Source organism: Cygnus olor, chromosome 2 (assembly GCF_009769625.2).
Source record: "Cygnus olor isolate bCygOlo1 chromosome 2, bCygOlo1.pri.v2, whole genome shotgun sequence".
Taxonomy (NCBI): domain Eukaryota; kingdom Metazoa; phylum Chordata; class Aves; order Anseriformes; family Anatidae; genus Cygnus; species Cygnus olor.
In genome coordinates this window covers 156,602,019-156,622,842 of record NC_049170.1, presented here as the reverse complement: position 1 = coordinate 156,622,842, position 20,824 = coordinate 156,602,019, and the positions used below count along the sequence as shown (strand labels likewise).

The 20,824-nt window shown below is 44.7% G+C and overlaps 2 protein-coding genes across 9 annotated transcripts in view; one reads left to right on the top strand and one right to left on the bottom strand.

Annotated features, from left to right (window-relative positions):
- Nucleotides 1-944: 944 nt before the first annotated feature.
- CHRAC1 (chromatin accessibility complex subunit 1) lies at nt 945-4,238 on the bottom strand. Its single transcript, XM_040547352.1, has 3 exons — nt 4,056-4,238; nt 2,828-2,954; nt 945-1,976 (listed from the first exon to the last, which is right to left on the bottom strand). The coding sequence occupies exons 1-3, from the start codon at nt 4,194-4,196 to the stop codon at nt 1,831-1,833; spliced, it is 414 nt and encodes a 137-aa protein (XP_040403286.1). The 5' UTR covers nt 4,197-4,238; the 3' UTR covers nt 945-1,830.
- Nucleotides 4,239-9,468: 5,230 nt separating this feature from the next.
- The window catches only part of TRAPPC9 (trafficking protein particle complex subunit 9), a 465,357-nt gene continuing 454,001 nt past the window's right edge, over nt 9,469-20,824 (top strand). For 6 of the 8 annotated variants that reach the window (XM_040547346.1, XM_040547344.1, XM_040547349.1 and 3 more), the window contains exons 1-3: nt 9,469-9,552; nt 10,452-11,052; nt 19,835-19,980. In XM_040547346.1, coding sequence (XP_040403280.1) covers nt 10,469-11,052; nt 19,835-19,980 — 730 coding nt within the window. In that variant the 5' untranslated portion in view covers nt 9,469-9,552; nt 10,452-10,468. Of the gene's footprint in view, nt 9,553-9,875; nt 10,327-10,451; nt 11,053-19,834; nt 19,981-20,824 lie in introns of those variants that run through there. The other 2 variants (XM_040547347.1, XM_040547345.1) reach the window with 1 other exon arrangement.

Genomic DNA, 20,824 nt, shown 5'->3' with positions numbered 1-20,824 from the left:
TTTGCACTCTTAGAACAAAATCTGGAGTGTGCCAAATGATGGAGTAGCTGCAGCCTTGTGTTTCAATAGCCATTTAGTGTAGTTCTGCCTTCAACTTAAGACAAGCCATAAGTATCGTCATATAATCATAGAATATCCTGGGTTGGAAGGGAGCCACAAGGATCATCGAGTCCAACTCCTGGGTCCCCAGACAACCACCCAAAAATCAGACCCTGTGTCTGAAAGCATTGTCCAAACGCTTCTTGAACTCCAGCAGGCTCGGGGCCATAACCATGGCCCTGGGGAGCCTGTCCCAGTGCCCAACCACCTCTGGGTGCAGAACCTTTTCCTAACACCCAGCCTGACCCTCCCCTGTCCCAGCTCCATGCCATTCCCTCAGGTCCTGTCGCTGTCCCCAGAGAGCAGAGCTCAGCGCCTGCCCCTCCGCTCCCCTCATGAGGGAGCTGCAGGCCGCCATGAGGCCTCCCCTCGGCCTGCTCTGGGCTAAACAGACCAAGGGCCCTCAGCCACTTCTCATGTGTCTTTTTTCCCCTCCAGACCCTTCACCATCTTTGCAGCCCTCCTTTGGAGGCTTATAGTTTTATGTCCTTATATTTTGGTGCCCAAAATTGCCCTCAGTCCTTAAGGTGAGGCCACCCCTGCACAGAGCAGGACCACACCAGAAGTGTCTCTCCCTCTGAGCATGACTTAACACAATTCTATGGTTGTGCAAGTGTTAAGCTGTGTATCCTCAGAGACTGCTGGTTAACACAGCTAAGACTCCCACAGCAGGCTAAATCTAATTCACGTTACCTAGTGGGAATATTCAAAACATGCCTTTGCGCCTTTATTTTTTCCTTCCTGGAAGGATGAAGGGTGAGCACGCTAGGCTCGTACGTTAGTCATGCACACAACAGAAGCTGGAAAGAACTGTAGAAAGTCTCTGCATCAAGTGTCACTTTTCATTAAAAAAACATTTATTTTAAAAAGTTGCATATAAAGTTGTACACAGGAAAGTTATTTTTATAGTGTAAAAAAAAAAAAAACTAAATCCAGCTCTCACTTAAACGGTGAATGCGTTGTTCATTCCCAACAATCCACATTTAACAGACCTCAAACAACGCGCATTTTGTCAAACACCACAGACACACTGCAGATGTGGAGAGCTGAGTACAGAGCAAGGTTCTGGATGTACATATTTACATCATTATCTAACACCTACTTTGTTACCACCAGAGCCACCAAACCACATCAGCTATTGGAAGAGCTCTCATCCTCTCCCCGTTTCTGTGCAGGCATGCCCACGGAGGCTGCACTACAGCAGCAGTTTTACAGAACTCTTTTCAGATGGGCTTGGACCACTGCTACTGCCCTGGCGCTATCCCAGACAGCTGGGGGAGGGTTTGATCAGTTACTGGCTCCTAAGGAGACCAGGACAGCAGATATTTGAAGATACTGTATAAAACACCTCCCCTCCCCTCATTTGCCACTCTGAGGAGAGACACAAACTGGGGTAGAACCCCCTTCTAGAGAGGGGGTGAAACAGCTTTTGGACTGAAAGCTGCCCTGAAGGACTTTTAGATTTGGTAACGATTGTCCGAAGAAGTCACATTTTGGATCGCCTCAGCGAGTTCTGCCGTCAAATTTACATGAGCGCTTCTCTCCCCACCGTGTTTTCCGAGGGAAGAATTCCATTCTTCAGCAAGGACAAAGTTCAATTTTTAAACTTCTTAAAGCAAAACCAAATGGCTCAGTACATAAATATATCCAGCATCTGGAATCTCAGTCACAAAAATAACATCCTTTATACAACAGAAAACCGATCAACTATGAAGTAGCTCTCCTCTAGCCTTAAGATCCCACATCTTCACCAACAGCCCCATCTTCGTCATCTTCCTCCTCATCCTCTTCTTCACCTTCCCCCACTTCTCCATCTCGCTTCTCTTTTTCAAGCATTTTTAGGTATTTGCTGGCTAGGATCTTCTTTGGCAAGATATCTGGAAGGCAGAATTGCTTCTTTTATAGTCAGTTTGAAACTTGTTTCATTCATACTGTTGTATTCATACCACTAATTAAACAGCCAAAAAGAGGCCTTTTTTGTTTTACATCGTTATTTTAGTGAATAACCAGATGAATTAGTCTGACCTAAACAGCTATAATAAAAGAAGGGAATTACCCATGTGTGGTACAAGTAATGTTATTTGTTTGATGTAAAATGGAGTGCTCAATTACTCAGCCACTTCTGATGGATTCGCTAGGACAACTATCTTATTTATTTCCTATAGAAACAGGTTTTCTCCATTCAGGAGAGATATTCGGGACAATAAAAAGGGCCCTGAGAAAGCCCAGCCTAAGAATGTCTCATTCTCAATTTATATCCTATGCTGATAACTTTTCTGAGCCAAGTGTTACAACAAAATTGCAAGTTAAAAGTGTGCACGCGTGTGTATACCTTATACATACACATTAAAATAGGGAGAGGAACCATATGATGAGTCACTCTGCGAAACAGGACTCCCAGATTTAAAGGTGTAATTTCTGAGCCATATAATTTGTAACAAAGATGTACACCGATCTTGTTTTATAGGCTGAGTGCTTTCAAATGGAGCTGTGGAAGGCTTATGGCAATACGCTGAGCGCTAATTAGCCGTGTGTAAATTGGAAGCACCACAAAAATCTCTATTGCCAAAGAAGGGTTTTCAGTGACGTAGCTTATGAGTTCCATTTTAGTGTGATATAGAAGATAAACGACCAAGCAGGAGGCTTGTGCTCCCATTGAATTGTTTCTGTGAGGACAAGACTTCATTTTCCCAACTACATACTGGATTTACCGTCACTCCATAGATACCTGCAAGGAACTGAAAGGTTTCACACTCTTCTGCAGTATGCGACAGGTCACTGTAAGTTAGAGCATTCTTCTCCTTGCCTCGGCCATGTTTGTAGGAGTACGATGCCAAATATTGGACAAAAAGCTCCTAAAAAGTTAAAGTGAATAGTAAGAATTCAGATACAGAGCTGGCAGCAGTTTTCTTTAATCCCCAATCAAAGACAAAACCACCACATTTAACTGTACACAAACAGGGCACTCCATGCAAGATCCACTCATTTGAGAAGGGCTTGATACATTTCACAAAGTCAGGATATGGACTCATAGTATTGTTAAGGTTGGAAAAGACCTCCAAGATCATCTGGTCCAACCATCCCCCTACCACCAATGTCACCCACTAAACCATGTCCCCAGGCACCACGTCCAACCTTTCCCTGAACACCCCCAGGGACGGTGACTCCACCACCTCCCTGGGGAACCCGTCCCAATGCCTGACTGCTCTTTCCGAGAAGAAATGGCTCCTCATGTCCAACCTGAACCTCCCCTGGCACAACTTGAGGCCATTCCCTCTAGTCCTATCACTAGTTACCTGTGAGAAGAGGCCGACCCCCAGCTCCCCACACCTTCCTTTCAGGTAGCTGTAGAGAGCAATAAGGTCTCCCCTGAGCCTCCTCTTCTCCAGACTAAACAACCCCAGGTCCTCGCAGGACTTGTGCTCCAGGCCCTTCACCAGCTTCGTAGCCCTGCTCTGGACATGCTCCAGGGCCTCGATGTCCTTCTTGTAGTGAGGGGCCCAAAGCCGAACACAGCACTCGAGGTGTGGCCTCACCAGAGCAGAGTACAGGGGGACGATCACCTCCCTGCTCCTGCTGGCTGCACTATTCCTGATACAGACCAGGATGCCGGCAGCCATCCTGGCCACGCTGCCGGCATCTTCTTGGAGCACCGGCTGGGCTCCTGACACGCACCTCACCCTGTGCCGCCCCGCAGGGCCCTACCCAGCGGCCCTGAGGACCAGAAGGCAGCAGGCTACCACTCCCCCTGGGCTAATTTGAACCAGCTGACAGCGGTACAAGGCTGCAGGAGCCCCCAGAGCCCCAGGAGCCCAGCCGCAGGGAGGACACCGAGCCGTCCCTTGGCGCGGCGGGGCAGAAGCGCGGCGCCTCGCCTCACGGAGGAGGAGGAGGAGGAGGAGGAGGAGGAGCGGGCCCGGACGGCCGGGAGGGCACGGAGAGGGGGCAGCCGGTACCGTGGCCTTGGCGGTGAGGAAGAGCGCGTCCTGGTTGATGCTGGAGACCTCCGGCGAGCTCTTCATGATCACGCGGATGCGGGACAGGGGCAGCGACACCAGCCGGTTCTCCCCACCGCCGCCGCTCAACCTCGCCGCCATCTTATGCCCGCCCCGGCCGGCCCGGCGAAGAAATGGGAGGCCGCCGCCGCGCGGCCCCCTGGGAGTTGTAGTTTGTAACGGCCACTGGGGAGCGGCGCGGTGCCGGCAGCAGGCGCCGGAAGGACTACAACTCCCATGAGGCCGCATTGCTCTGCCCGCCTGCTCGCCGAGCGGCGGGAGGACTACAAGTCCCGTGGTGCACCGCGCTCCTCGGGGCTGCCGGCAGCGCTGAGGAGATGGCGGCGCCTCGCTGAGGAGGCCCGGGGATGGCGGACTCCCCCGCAGCTCCCTCAGCGCCTTGGGCGGGTTGCCCCGGACCTGAACTGGCCCCAGCACGGGCAGGAGCGGCCCCGGAATCCCCCTTGTCAGCTTCTCTGTGTGGGCCGCAATACAAGTGTGGGGAAGTTGTATTTAATGGCAAATAGGCTCATCCTGTGTATAACCCAATTACAGGCCAGTGGCTACACAATTATTAACCTAAACCGTAATTACAAGCCGCTAAACACCTCTTTAGCTGCTGGTGTACGGTAGTAGGGAATGCTGTCTGGTGATCCTGACACCTGTCAGAGCTGTGTTGGGGTGTGGAGGGCACCCACACACCACTAACTCATTACGGGGCAGTGGCTTAATTAATATTATTAACACATTCCCCACATGCACGGCATTCACCCTTGTGTTTCCTGAGTGTCCTGAAAGTTTTGCTTCTGATGCCATTGGAGCCAGGAGTCCCAATGGAAAAGAGCTGCTGTGCTCCCACTGAGTGGCAGAGCAGTTGGTTTCATTAATGGCTTTAATTAAGGGTTTCCAGTGTGCCTCACAAACGGTATGCCTGATCACTTGTGGTGAGAAGTCTGCTAAGACCACTAATTTGATCTCTACTTAGCATGAGAAGGATCCATGGGAGCTTATCCATAGCATGCAGTAATTGTTCACGTGGAATTTAGGCAGAAAGGGATGCACCTGCAAAGTATCATATAACATGGAAAATACAGGGAATTTTTTAACTTAATATTATGAGCTGATAGAGAATTTGGCAAGTACATAAGGACAGGGCTTTCATACAGACGACACTGGATTATTAATGGAAGGTAGCACCTTTAGCAGCTGCCAGCACCTCAGCGCAAGGCTGGTGCAGCGATGTGCTCGTTGGCACTGGTTCCAGCACTACTGTATTTGGAGACAACTACTACAGTTAGTCTGACAGTTACTGACAGTCAAAATCTCTTAGACTGCATAATTGCTTTGAGGTTACAACTTTGGTGAGGCTACTCTGTAACTTATACCTGAAGTGAAGCATAATGTACAGTGATGCTATATGGATAGCAGGCTCTGTTTGATCCTTATCGTCTTGTGACATCTTGTGGAAACAGCTGACATTACTATGACAGTGAATCTTTTACAAATACTAGTGGGCTGCCCACAGGCAGCAGCTCTTCAAGAACGGCTCCCACACTGCTCCGTCCCACGGGGTCCATCCATCCCCCAGGAGCAAACTGCTCCAGCACGGGTCCCCCATGGGTGGGCGGCAGCTCCCCCCAGACCCCCTGCTCCTGCGTGGGCTCCTCTCCATGGGCTGCAGCTCCGGCCCGGGGCCTGCTCCTGCGGGGGCTCTCCATGGGCCGCGGCCTCCTCCAGGCCACATCCACCTGCTCCACGGGGGGCTCCTCCACGGGCTGCAGCGTGGAGATCTGCTCCATGTGGGACCCATGGGCTGCAGGGGGACAGCCTGCTCCACCAGGGGCCTCTCCACAGGCCGCAGGGGAACTGCTGCTGCGTGCCTGGAGCACCTCCTGCCCTCCTGCTGCACTCACCTTGGGGGCTGCAGGGCTGCTTCTCACTCCTCACTCTCCTAGCTGCTGTGGCACAGAAAGTTTTTTTCCCCTTTCTTAAATCTGCTTGCACAGAGGTGCAACCGGCGCATATCCCTGGCCAGCAGAGGGTCCCTTTTGGAGATGGTTGTAACTGGCTCTTCTCTAACATGGGGCAACTTCTCACAGAGCCCCCCCACTACCAAAATCTTGGCACATAAACCCAGTACATTCCATCCTACACCTCTGTGAAAAACGTATTTATGAAAGAGAACTCTTTCTATAGCATCACCCTTTTAATGTGAGGCAGTGTGCATGAATTCCAGGTTACTGGTATGAACTGTTACTGCTCTGAACCTGAACTACCCTGGAACAAATTTATTCATGGGCTGAATCTGAAGTGGAACCTAACTGAGGAAATGTACTGATTTGATTCCCTAATTGACTGATTTTACTTGTACAGCTCTGTATTGAGTGGAGGTACATCAGCTGTAGCAGTAAGACTTGCTGCTCCAATAATAAATAGTTGGCTCAAATGGGGACAACTCATTGAAATGTAATGAGCTACCTGAAGGAAGAAAAGAATGTTGAATCATCAAAAAGTACTTCGCTGTATCGCACCTTTATAGCATGGCATAATATGGTAGAAGAAAAAATCATGATAAAGCTGATATAATCAGAATTCCCCAAGGAATGTATTCTGGAGAAAGTGTCTGTTCCCTCGATTACTAAGAGAAATTAGAGTACTATTAGAGAAAGAGCAAGAGCTTGAGGCACTTCTAGCTGCACTGAAGATCTTCCATTTATTCCAGAGAGAATATGATGAAGACTGTAAATTGTTTGGCAGAGCCAAAACAAAACAAAACAAATCCACCAACCAACCAAAAACCCAAAGGATAAATTTTCTTTATATGAAAATAGAGCACAGCTTAAAAAAAAAAAAGTCCATGCACATTTAAGAAGATAATAGACTAAAAATAGATAATAGATTTTTAATTATTTATACTCTGTAATCACACACACAAAAAAAAGAGTCTTGAAATTCACCATTATTGTATAAAGAACAGCGGTAAGTGCTGGACTGAGGAAACATCTGCCTGCATCAGCAGTCAAGGAGAGGAGCTGAAGTCAGTCTGACAAAGCATAAATGCAAGGTGTGGATAAGTAGCTGGCACTGACAATAAATGTAAGGTTATATTAAAAGAAAGAGGTGTTTAGCACAAGATGCATACTGTCACAGAGGAAAACAACTTCTGTAGTAGTGTCCTCTAAACTTGAAGCACAAATATAAAATACAATACAAAACAATAAAAAAGCAACATTTACAAACAATGGAAACAGACAAGTTCTTGATGAAGCAGCAGTACTGTCTTGTACAAGGCAAAAGAAGTATTCTGAAGGGATTTGATGAAATGTTACACAGTAAGGAAAAGAAGGTTGTGTTGTTCAAAATGTGAGATGAGTCTGAGCAGTTGGTAAATTAAATGCTAATACACAAATGCAAGCAGAAAATAACTGGATTGACAATGGTCATAGGATATATACATATTTGTATAAATATACGAAGTAAAACTTACAGAAGAGGAGTATGGTTACTGAGTGTTTATTTCTCTCCCCATAGCTGTAGATTACCAATGTGCAAACAAATTTGTAATATGTCCCTTGTGTTTTCACATGTATCTGTAAATCTAATAAATGCTGTGCATTTTAAATAGAGGCATCCAGCTGACAGCTCCATTTCTTTTTAGCAGAGGCTTCTGACCTGTCAATGAGAAATATATTGCTTACCAGGATATTAAAGTAATTATTCTCCTAAAATGAGTTAAGACCATTCATTTATCTACTTTTATATTTAATAATTGTGTGTTGGAGGTAGGTTTGTGATCGAGTGACCCTTCCCAAGCACTTTAATCTTTTCCCAGCAATGTACCTGTAACAAGTGAGCTTTGAGGGAGCTCACTATTATTTACCAGCTCAAAGCTGGTATTTGTTATCCCCCAAATTTTTGTGTGGGAACTAGTTTTAAAATTGTACATTTTAGGAAATTTAAAGACTTACACTTTCTAAACACAGAGGTAACACAACACATTTTCTTCAGTTTTCTTTTTGGGAAGAGTGCACTGCTTCCATTAATTGTTCATAAATGAGATGGCAACGCTCCTTGGGCTGCCCTCCTGAAGATTTTCCCCATATCAACAATGAATGCTTTATCAGACCACCTCAGTAATAGAAGCTCTCATAATTTAGTATCATAGTTAAATTGATTATCAGGGTTCTGGATTACAGAAAATCCCTCAGGGTGCAGTCACACACAGTGGATCTCAAATGGGAAGAGATGTAAATTCAGAGGCTTGGCATCACCTGAGAGGTTTCAGTTTGGAGAACAATTTGGGAAGGGAAGGCTGGTATTTGGGGCCAGAGGTGCCAAGTGGCAGGGAACTCCTGTCACCTCTTGCCTGAGTGGAAAACAGACAATTCTCTGGGAATTGGTCCTACAGATCTGCTGTAATGAGGTGTGCCAATGTTCTGCTTTCTTCACCAAACCTAGGAGCCAGTTTCAAACCTAGGATCTGGGGGTGTTGGTCAATGCTCGCCTGAACATTAGCCAGCAGTGTACCCAGGTGGCCAAGAAGGCCACCGGCATCCTGGCCTGTATCAGGAATAGTGCAGCCAGCAGGAGCAGGGAGGTGATCGTCCCCCTGTACTCTGCTCTGGTGAGGCCACACCTTGAGCGCTGTGTTCAGTTTTGGGCCCCTCATTACAAAAAGGACATCGAGGCCCTGGAGCGTGTCCAGAGAAGGGCTACGAAGCTGGTGAAGGGCCTGGAGCACAAGTCCTGTGAGGACCTGGGGTTGTTTAGTCTGGAGAAGAGGAGGCTCAGGGGAGACCTTATTGCTCTCTACAGCTACCTGAAAGGAAGGTGTGGGGAGCTGGGGGTCGGCCTCTTCTCACAGGTAACTAGTGATAGGACTAGAGGGAATGGCCTCAAGTTGTGCCAGGGGAGGTTCAGGTTGGACATGAGGAGCCATTTCTTCTCGGAAAGAGCAGTCAGGCATTGGGACGGGTTCCCCAGGGAGGTGGTGGAGTCACCGTCCCTGGGGGTGTTCAGGGAAAGGTTGGACGTGGTGCCTGGGGACATTGTTTAGTGGGTGACATTGGTAGTAGGGGGGTGGTTGGACCAGATGATCTTGGAGGTCTTTTCCAACCTTAACGATTCTACGAGTCTATGACAGCTGTTTTATTTTCTCAACGATGTCACAGCCTCTGTAGCTCTCAGTCACACAACAGGGACATCTACCAGCAGCTGTGATCCCCCTGCCAACCGACGAGGGCATCATTTGAACAACCCCCCCTTGGAAGACTCTCTCCTTTTTCCCTCCGCCACCACATCCTACGGGGAGAGCCGGGGCTGAGGCACCGGGGCTGAGGCGCCGCCACCTTCCCGCCGAGCCCTCGGCGCCTGCGCCGCCCTGCCCGGCTGGGGGCGGCCATTGCCGTCAGTTCCGTGCCGGCGGCAGGAGGCGGCGGGGGCGGCTCCCGGCCCGGCTGTGAGTGCCACCCCCCTCCCCCCCCCCCAAATCTCCTCAGCGCGGTGCCCCCCTCACAGAGCCGGCAGCTCCTCGGCACCCCCCCGTTACACTCTCAACCTCCAAAAAAAAAAACCAAAAAAAAAAAACCACAAAAGCTGTTTTCCGCCATCTGTTTTGCCTCAAAAGTCTTTTCTTTCCGGGTGTGTGTGTGCGGGGTCAGCCTGCTGCTTGGTTTTGGGGTGGGGGGGTGCTCGGGGGCAGAAAGTCCAGGCACAGAGGGGTTTGGGCCCCCCCCCCCCCCCCCCAGCGGAGGGTTTGGGGCTGTGCCTGCCTGTGAGACGCTGAAACTCATTTTAGGTGGCTTGGGGAGTGCTTAATGTTTACGTGCAAATCCAGAACTGATGGTGTGGTGTCCCCCCCCCCCCCCTTCCTGCGTGGGCTTTGAGAAAATGATGATTTTGCTTCATTCACCCAAATTTAGGAGTTCAGAGCTGATTGTCCTTGGCCTGGGCTGTGTCAAGGCAGTGCCAGGTTGGCTCATCCCCACCTGGGCCATCCCCACTCAGGTTCCACCCCAGACGATTCCCCGTGGTTCCCCTTGGTGTGAGGCTGGAGACAGAGGCCAGGAGAAAGCCGTGCGGAGGTGGTCGTGGTTCAGGAAACGTTTAATCCGCAGCCCTGGTGGTGGAGACCCTGCTGCCCCGAGCACGATGTTGGCTCGTGCAGCTTGCACCGTGTAGCTGCACCATGAACGGGACAGGGGAACAGAGCCAGGTGGAAAAAACCCTACAAGTATGCCTTTAAAGTAATGCACAGGGTGCAGAAGTGCTTAGGAGCAAAGTCCTGGTCTCATTCGGCAGCCGCGCGTGCTTCTGAATGTTAAAAGAAATAATGCACTTGTTTTTTTCTTTTCCTAGCCTGCAGTTGATGCAAAATGAGCGTCCCTGACTACATGCAGTGTGCCGAGGATCACCAGACTCTCCTGGTCGTGGTTCAGCCGGTCGGCATCGTACCCGAAGAGAGCTTTTTTAGGATCTACAAGCGAATTTCAGCAGTGAGTCAAGTTAACGTGCGCGACTCGCAGCGCGTGTTGTATATCCGTTATAGGCACCATTATCCCCCCGAGAACAACGAATGGGGGGATTTTCAGACACACCGGAAAGTTGTGGGCTTGATAACTATCACAGACTGTTCTTCTGCAAAGGACTGGCCTCAGACTTTTGAAAAATTCCATCTTCAAAAGGAAATGTACGGTTCCACGCTCTATGATTCCCGCTTGTTTGTCTTTGGCCTTCAAGGAGAGATTGCAGAGCAGCCCCGCACGGATGTGGCGTTTTATCCCAATTATGATGAATGTGAAACCGTGGAGAAGAGAATAGAAGATTTTATCGAATCCCTCTTCATTGTGCTGGAGTCTAAGCGGCTTGACAGAGCCACTGATAAGTCTGGAGACAAGATTCCGCTCCTCTGTGTTCCCTTTGAGAAGAAGGATTTTGTAGGTCTGGACACAGACAGTAGGTAAGCAGCTATTTTTGGCAGCTTGCAGGTCTTGAAAAATCTGTGCGGCAATTGCTAGCCTCTAGAATAAGACTATTAGAAAAAACAAAGCATGCTTTTTCACGACAAAGGTCGCGCCCCTATCTTCATGTGTGTGTCTGCTGTAGTTTAAGAGAATTTAATTAGTAGTCTGACCGTATTTGAGACTGTGAGTTTATATATATATATAAATCTTTAATTTATGAGGCAAATCAAGTAGCAGGAAGTATTCACAGGAGAGGTTTGGTAGATTTCACTGTAATGAGACATTTTGCTGGAAAGATTCAAATGATTTATAGATATACGGTGTTAAAAAACATTAAATTAACATCAATTAAAGTAATTCCATGTTATGTTGAGGAGTAGTAGACTAATCCTTATTTTTTTTCTAAGCCTCTGTTGTCTTTTTCATCCCACGAAATAGTGACCGTATTTTGGTGTCTAAGTTCAGTGTCTTTCCCTGTCTCTTTAATTATTTGATATTCCTGACCCATCTTGTTTTGCTGCTGTTCCCTTTTGTTTTGTCTGTTACTTTTTTTTTTTTTTAAATTTTCCTCCTCGCATTGCATCTTTCCTTCCTAACCACGTGCACGCGTAGCTTTCAGATTTGAGTGTTAAATATTTCTGGTGTTAGGAATTGGTAGTTGTGGCCTTTTAGCTGTAGACAGGTGCAAAGCCTGCTTGACTCGGCTGCTTGAACTCAAGTCCATCTTCCTTTATTCTTTCAGAAGATAGAAGTGTGGAAGTCCTATCAAAATACATAGAGTGCATGAAAATAACATCTTTCACATCCGTCTTGTACGACTAGGGATGCCAGTAGCGGTTCTTGCGTGTGGAAGCTGAAGCATCCAGGCCGGGCTGTCAGGAGCTGTACAGGCATGTTTGCGAAGCTTCCTTATCATGTTCAACAGGTCTGCCTGCCTGGGTCGTTAATCCCAGCCTTAGAATTTCTGTGTAAGAATGGGATGTACTAGGAGAAAGTGTTCTAAGTTTCTAAATAGTTAGAATTAAAATTATTAAGTTATCCCTGCTTGCTCTTTGGTGGTGCACAGCTGAACTTGCTCTGTCTTGAGTGTGCTGGTTAGCTCCTGCAGTACTCTGCTTTCATGGGCAGGAGAATTTATTTTACTGTTGTTTTTTTTTTGGATGTTCTGTGGGCAGTAAGGTTTTGTAGACTAGGTGAGCCCTTTTAGTATCTCGGCTTTGATTACTCGGTTTGGATGAATTGTGGATGAACGTAATCACCAAGATTTCCTGTGTCCAGTTAACTAAGAAAACTATGAGTTTTGGCCCCCAAAATCTTTGCCTTAATATCCAAATTAATTATGTTGATGGTGTCTTTTAAGTAACATCCTTCCATGTGGTGCTTGGGAAATCAACCCCTTGTTCACACCCATTACTTTTTTAGGAGCAGGGTGTGTGCGCAACCAATGGCCAAATAATTCCTGTGAGATTCTGACTAGGTGGGGAGCTCAGTAACAGGCAGGATGTTTATCCCTACCTGTCCAAGAGGTTACTTTATGCTGTTGGACTGAAAAGTTGCAGCAGACCTAGTGTTGTACCTGAATTCTTTGCAAAATGGAAGGTGTAGGAGCCTTACCCCCCAACCTGGTTCATTTAAAAAAAAAAAAAGTTCTAAAAATAGTTAAGCAGTGGTTTGAACACTAAATAGGTTTTCAGTGAGTCTAAGCTAATGGATATGCTTTAATTAAGTGCTTGCTGTGCTTTGCTGTTCAGAGAAAAGGTGATAAATGTTCTAATCTTTCCTCTTTGGTTCAGCAGTAAGAGCATTTTTCAGCTTTTATTTTGCTGCGGAGTTAGCGCTTCTCATTTGACGCACCAAGTTTTAAAACTTGGGATTTATTTATAAACAGGGCAAGCGAGCTGAATAAAGAGATCCTTCCAATCAGTTTGGTATTTTGTGAGACTGAGGAAAGTAAGGAGGTAGTTTAAATGCCTGGACTTTTTTTTTTTTTTTAAATATTTTTGAATTTTGTAACAGAAAGGAGAAATCTAGTCCCAAGTAAAGATCAGTTGTACTGACAAAGCACTACGGAAAAAGGGAGCTGCCCTTCGCTGAGTTCGAAGTAAAGGTGTGTGGTGTGCGTGAGCTGCTCTGCACAGGCACCTTTCATGCAGCAGGACAAATCTCAGCTTCTGTGTTCTCAGCAGAAATTCAAGACCGTGAAGTGTTTTTGAAGGTCAGTTTATTAAAGTAATATATTCTTGCCAGCGTAGGTTTTGAGCGGTGAAATGCTGGCGTATTTCATTTTATTACTTGGGTTGCAGTGAAGCGTTTTTATTTTATCACGTTCTGTTTTGCAGTGACAGATTCCACAATTAAGGGGAAAGTGTTGCGTGAGGCCCTGATAGGGGGATGCAGGTTTAGGAAGGACCTTCCTCACCTGAGTCCAGTTTCTGTTTGTGAGATGCCGTGCTGTCTAATTCTGTTGGGTGAGGGATGAAGGCTGTCTAAACGTGCAGGGTGTACGTGAGAGCATCTGGCAGAATAGCTTTCTCCACGCTGCTGGTTTTGAGTCTAAATAAAGAATTTAAAGAATGAAATAGAAATGAAAATTATTGAGGTAGACAAGCAAGTGAAACAGCTTTTGTTAGAGTAGGTGAAAATGGTTAAAGGGTTAGAGATAAAGGTTATCCCTCTTAGAGATAAAGGTTATCCCTCTATTTTCATCCTCTCCCCCTTCTTACTCTATTTATCCTGACCTACCAGCTGGTGTGTAACTGGTTAAAAACAACAACACAACAAATATTCTTTATTAAATTGATGGAAGCTAGCTTATAACAGAGAGAACATGTTTCTGCTGCTGTAGCTGAAGATGCCTACTTGGACTAAATAAGTATATATTTTCCTGCAACATCCAAATTTAAAGGTAAATTTCCCGGTGTGTAGCGAAGGTCTCGTTAGGGCTGGAGTGCAGCTGTAACACTCAGCTAACGAATGGGGCTGATATGTGGAGTGAAAATACATTAAGAAGTTACATGGGACATGCTAATTATGATGGCGTGGTTTGAAAACAAATTAAAACAACCAAACCCTTTTAGTCTCTTAAAGTAGACTCTCCTCCAGCAATTTATTGTGAAATATTAGGGTTAATACTTACGAGAAGGACTAGGTGGATAGGATCGATGTTCTCTCTTGCTCAGTTAGGTGACTAGCAGTAATACCAGGAATTAGTATTTGTCTCTAATTTGCAAAATAAGTGCAACATTGTCAGCTTGTTTTAAGAAGCAGAGTTCATAAATTAGGAACAGGGATTATTAGGCTGAACTTCAAGTAAAAGAATTCTCCGAAAAAGGGGAGCTGCTCTTTGTCTTCTGCAAGGTGCTTGTATGATGAAAAGATGAGACAAAGTGCCTGGGCTTTGTGCTGTGACCATAACACCCGGGAAAACTCGGTGTGGCTTGTGTAGGCTACCTTTTTTGGTTGGTAGAAAACTGTTTATATGGAAAATAGCGGGGTTAAGTCCTAAGAAGTCTTGAAGAAAGCTTGTCCTGTTACCTAGAACTGTAGGAGTGGGAGGCTGAAGTAGGTGTAATTCCTGGAGCAGCCAGCCAGCAGGTCATCGTGGCAAACCTGTTGATTTTTCCAGTTTCTCATCCGTAAATTAGGTAAAGTATTTGTGGTCTTGGAGCTACTAAGGATAACTGTAAAAGTTTCTGAAATGAGATGTACCTGATAGTTGTTTGTAAAGGTCGGGAGAGCGATCAAAGAGAATGGAATTGCAATTTCTCGTGGTGACACCGCAGTCCTACAAGCTTCAAGCAGGGAAACACTCATCAGAAACGCCAGAAAGCGTCTGTTTAATTTTCCTATTATTTTGCTATTTCCTGTTTCCAGCTAACAAATGAACCATGCTCATTTTAATGTATTTTATAGCAGTTTGTGTCTTAGGACCTTTTTTTGTGTTTCCTACTGGTAAGGCTTCCATGTAACACTGTCGAGCAGTGAGAAAGCAGGGCTCTATTTACAGATGTGCATTTCTCTGTACTGTAGTAGATGGGATCTGTTCACTGATTTGCCAGCCTCTGTGATATCTCGGGATGTGTATGTGGCTGTTAATTTTGTTTCTGTTCTCTGTCTTTCTAATTTTTGTTCTGTTCCTTTCTTTTTTTTTTTCCTTCTTCTCTCATACTGCCCTGTGAGTTTGTTATTGGGTCTAAAAAGGTAGGCTGTGATTGCGTCTCTTTAAAAGTAGTTAGCTTTCTTCCATGAACTGCCTTTCCACTCTGCATTCATTGCATAGTTTAGCGTTGCTTTTTTATATTTGTTTTTCAGTACACACAAAAATAATTGCTGCCTGGAGCCTCACTATCGTGCTTGACACTTTTGGGCACACTTGGCAATTATCTTTTGGTAGCAATGCTGAGTTTTTTTGTAGGGCACACATGATTTGCTTAGGCGGCTGCTGGCCTCTGGAACTTGCTTTCTTTTTTAAACCCCAAAGCCATGAAGCTGTTGCTGCCCGTGTTTCGTTTCCAAATTGAAAAGTCCTGGCAGATGATGAAATGCTGTAGCTGTTCCTTAAGTCCGGACACTGGTACGATTGGTGAAGTCTCTAGTTCTGCATGCTAACCGGAATCGGCGGAATTGGATGGAAATTTTCGTTGAAGCATTCTGCATGAATTTTGCAAATTCATTTTGCATGTTTCCTGTTCTTAAATTCAGCCGTTTCGAAACGCGGAGGATTCAGAAAGTCCTGCAAACTTGTTACTGGATGCTTTGTAGTGAAAATAAATTCTGTCTTGAAATGTATTACTCTGACTTTCCCATAAAATGATGCTGGTAGCCTAGAAAAGAGTTGAGGACGCAGGGGTAAAGCCTGCATCTTATATAGCAAATGGAGTAGAAAGGGACATGAGTAGGGCTTTCTGGGTCCCAGAACAGGTTCACTGCCTCCAGCTTGAAGCAGCAGTTATGGTTACTGGTGCTGATGCTGGTCAGTATTGTTCTGAAGAGCATGTGAAGAGCGTGTTAGGTACCAGCTTAACACAACCGAGCCACTTCAGAGAATAAGAATTTAAATTTTGTAGTGTTTTTTGTAGTAATTTGATTTTGTGTCCAGGAGAGGATCTTTGGAAGATGGGTTGGCTGCCCGCATGCTGCAGGATCCCACGTGCAGCCCTACGCTACGGGGTGTTACCTTCTCTGAGGGCATTTCCAAGTGTGTCACACGCTCCAGAAGAGCTTTTGGGGTGTTTGGGTGAGCCGTAGGTGTGTCTGGGGTGAGACTTCACGTCCTAAATTCTCCTCTCGAGGAAGAAAAGAGAAATGGCTCTTGGCAGCAGGGTACAAGAAGGACCTGACCTTGCAAAAATTGTCTTACTCTAGAAGAAGTACCAATTCTTGCTTGTGAACTTCCTGCCATCAAATAGAGTCAGTGGTGGAGAGCCGAAACAATTAACCAAAGCTCTAATCAAAATTAAATAAGGGAGAAAATATGCAGAAGCTTCTTGCTTTCAGCTACGTGGCCTGATTCTTCAGGTGAACCTGTGAAGCAAAGCCAGCTAAACGTTAGAATGAATAACCATAATGTTCTGCCGGGATAAATATGCATGTATATTTTTTTTCAATTAAATTTGCAATCCAGTGTGGATTGAAAAAAGTATCAGTCAGTCTCCTCATGCTTTTAATGACCTGATGTTGTAGACATGGGAGTTCGAAACCAGCTTCCCAAATATCAACTGAGTTGAGTTTTACTTTCTGTGGAGAGCGGGTTTAATTTTAATGTGATCTTTGCCTTTTATCTTTTTTGGACACACTTAAAGTAATTGAGAAATGGTCAGAAGTCCTTGTTGTTGATTGTGAGAGCTAAATGAAGTTGAATAAATTTGGATTTTTAATAAATAGTGGTATATTTCTTCATCGTCGGGAGTAAATTATCCTTTTTGTTTATAAACAGGAAGAGTTCCTAAAAGGGAAATGTTGTGAATGAGCAATGCTCGCTGACACCCAAGTTTGACTGTAATGAATAGATGCATTCACGTTTTGAATATATTGGTGTGCATACATTTCCAGCAAAATTAGGGGTTGGTCAGGAAGAGCTGTTGGTGAGGCAGTGCTGTCGAAATAATTTGGGTATTAGGCTCTGGCTTAGGAGTCTGGCAATATCCCTTTTGCTGTCTGACTCGTATTTGTGAAGTTAATAATAGGCAAGGTAGAAAATCTGGAAAAAAACACACCTTAAAACCTACAGTTTTGAGAGAATAGGGAGTGTGGTTTGTTCATAAAAGCACAGAACACTTGAAAATGTAGGGAGAGGAAATCAGAAGTGTTAGCATCTTCAAAAGGAATTGTAGCTCTGGAAAGAAACCGGTCCTTAATTCCACTACTTACTTGGTGTTAAAATTTAAAAATTATATGACACTGATGCTCTTTGTTTCGATCTGAAATGTAGAGACCAGTAAAACCCGACACTAATCAGGGTTGTGTATGAGAGTGTAAATTGTTTACGAGTTTACAAAGCACATTTTTGGCCACCTTATTTCTCTGTAACCTAAAGCTCAGGCTGACATCTTGCTAAGGTTTGATGTTCTTCCATAGTTTGTGCAGAGCACCTCTAGTTTTCTTCCTTTTTTGTCTTAAAGATGATGCTTGATGAAAAACGAAAAGATAAATACCTGAATTCCTTGACGTATTTGAAAGATGAAGAACAACCGTTGTATTTAGTCTTGTCTAATGTCACCTCCACATCAATTGTGAACATGACGTGACGGATGAGAAAAGTGGGATGTACGTTGATACTGAATTACCTTACAACATTTTAGTTGGAGAGGAGCAATAGAAGACAGACTTCTTGTCTCCTTTTAAAATTTCCACATTTTCTTCTAAACAGTGACACTGGTTCTGACTATTTTTCTGTTTGATTTTTATATGGACAGTGCACGTGTCCATATATCTTCTCTTTTTAGATTGCCGTTCTCCGTCCGTCCATCCAAATCAGTTACTTTCTTTGTCCTCTTGAACTTTTTCTTTTATTTTTGAACCAGCTACAAGGAGTAAGACATTGCTTGACGGCTGAATGCAGGGGCTATCCTTAGCACTTGATGGCTGTCTTTGGTATAAAAACAAACAACACACCCAAACCCTCAAAACAAAAACCCAGTAACTTGCGATTGTTCTTATTGTTCCCGTTTCTTCTAGCCTTTATACCTTAAAATCTGAAGGATATAAATTAATATGCCTCTTAGCCCTTCCCTTAGGCTTCATATATTCTTTTACTTTTTTCACATATCAGACTTCATAAAGACAGCAGTCTGTTGAAATCGCAGTGAGCGATTATCGCAGTCAGACGGTAACTCAGCTCCGGGAAGCTCTGCCTGGCAGGAAAGCACCGCCTCGAGCCCCATTTCATCGCCTAGTCGTGACGTTTCCTCGTATTTCAAGTGTGCTGTAGGGTATAAGAGAATGGATGTTACCTGTTCGGTTTCTGTTTCAAGTTGCTAGAGAGGTTCAAATATGCTAGGGAATTTTTTTAAAAAAAATATTCTGCTGGGCGTTTTTCAAAAGAAAAAAAAGTTTAATTACAACTATTATAAGATAAAAACGTAAAACCATGAGTCAGTCTGAGGTGGTCTTTTGTAGTTTTGGAAACCCGTGTCATCCAGATTCTTTGGCAAGCCGTCACGCATATAATGAAGAATTGACATCTACGGGAATGCTTTTAATTAAAGCTTCATTCTCAGATAATTTTATTTTAGTCGAGACAAAAAAAAATCTTGGTGTGAAGTTTGGAACGTCAAATATACCGTGTGTACGTAGGTATTTACATCTTCATATCCTTGGAAGGCATTGTTAGAACAGAAGGATACGCTATTGCAGTAATGTAGAGAAAATAATAAATTGCCTAAGCTGAAGTTCAGTTCTTTAGGAAAAAAGTGAGGTCGAGCAAGGCTCTTCTTGCTAGGGAATACTTCTGCAGAAGGGGAGATCTGAAGCATTGCTGACTAACTTGAGAGTAGCGTTGCCCTCAACCACGACTGATTTCTCTTGTCTTAAGCCATGGGGTGCTTTGGAGGTATTGCGTGTCTTACATTGCACCTGTTACGTTGCTTTAGCTGCCACTTAATAATAAATACAAAAAAGTAGGGTTAGTGTCTTTGTCATGCTGATTGATGTCCTGATTCCTTTCTAGTTCCACCTTGTCTATTGATTTTATTTGGGAAAGGAAAGAAACTATTGCTGGTGCTGTCTCAGCTTTTATTCAAATAACTAAAAAAGGGGTAGCAAGAGAAACCCAGTCAGTGCTTGCCTGAAGTGGCAGTGGTTTTGTTGGGTCTGTAAGCGTGGAGTAGGACAAAAATGGAAAGGAGATGAAGGCGTCATCAATTTCTTTCACTCACCATTGCTTTGAAAGAAAAATGTTCTGTTCTCATGAGCCATAACATTTCTGAACAGGTAGTATTTCTTTACAAGCGTAAGCAATTCTTTACTTTTTACAAGTGCGTGTTTATTTTCTTTCTTTTGTGGCAAGGCTGTTAAAGCACCCTGAAGGGCAGTCTCCTAACTTCACCTGACTCCATAAATTCTATCTAGCCCAAGTTTGCATTGTTTTTTTCAGTGTCTCCTCAAAATGTTGGTTCTTTTACATCTGCGTACTATGCTGGTTAGAATTCATACTGAGTATTTGCTCAGAGAAACAGAGTAAAGAAACGTTGATCTGCTATTAAGGAGGAAAGAGCATTGACTTTACCTCAGATAGTTGCTTCTTGGAAATAACTGCAAACTGCACTTTTTATTTTGCAGACACTACAAGAAGCGTTGCCAAGGCCGGATGCGGAAGCACGTTGGTGACCTGTGTTTACAAGCTGGGATGTTACAGGATTCCTTGGTGCACTACCACATGGCGGTGGAGCTGCTGCGGTCTGTAAATGATTTTCTGTGGCTCGGAGGTAGGATTAAGTGATGATAGTGAATCGAATAGTTAGTTGCTAAAATCCAGAAAATTAAAGTGTCTTCTATAACTTTCCTTCTGCATTATGAAAAGTAGGAGCAGCTTTGGCCAAAATCTGAATTTCAAGCGTGGCTAAGAATGAAGTCAATAAATTAGTAAGAAATGAGAAAGAAAGGTGTTTAAGAAAACCTGCAATACAAAATGTGTTACTGTAGTAAAAGGTTATTTATTTTTTTAAAGAAAAGTGTGACTTTTTAATACTTTTTTTTTGAAAATATTTCTTTTTTCAGTGGGTAGTACAGATGATTTTGAAATCTTTCCTGCAGGTATTACTGTCGACTGTTAGCAGAAGATTTTTGCCTTTACATCTACCAAAGCCACGAGTGTTTAACTTCCAGTGGCATATCTTCCTTCTGCTTTGAACTTTCCCATTCTACTTGGAAGTCCTTTTAGCTTCCTGTGTGCTTTGTGAATTACATACGAAAACTTTACCACCTTCTTCTTTCCTCCTTCTCTTGCAGAAGGTTAGGTGGCTCAGGATTCTTGAAGCACAAGAGAACTTTTCTACTTGTGCAGGGCATGAAGATATTTTAAGGCCCAACTGGTGGATTATAAGATTATACTCCTGGAAATTACAATAATTGAGGTTGGAAGTGACCTCTGGAGGTCCCCTGCTCTGACCTGCTCAAAGCAGCCCGGCAGTCCAGCCCGCTTTCTGCCTGCTTATTGCCCACCTCTCCACTTTGTATCTCATCAGTTTGGCTATAAAGATGCTATTGGGAGACTTGTCCTCATTGGAGGCAAGGAGGTTGCTGAGGACTGGTTTGTAAATCGATGTTTGC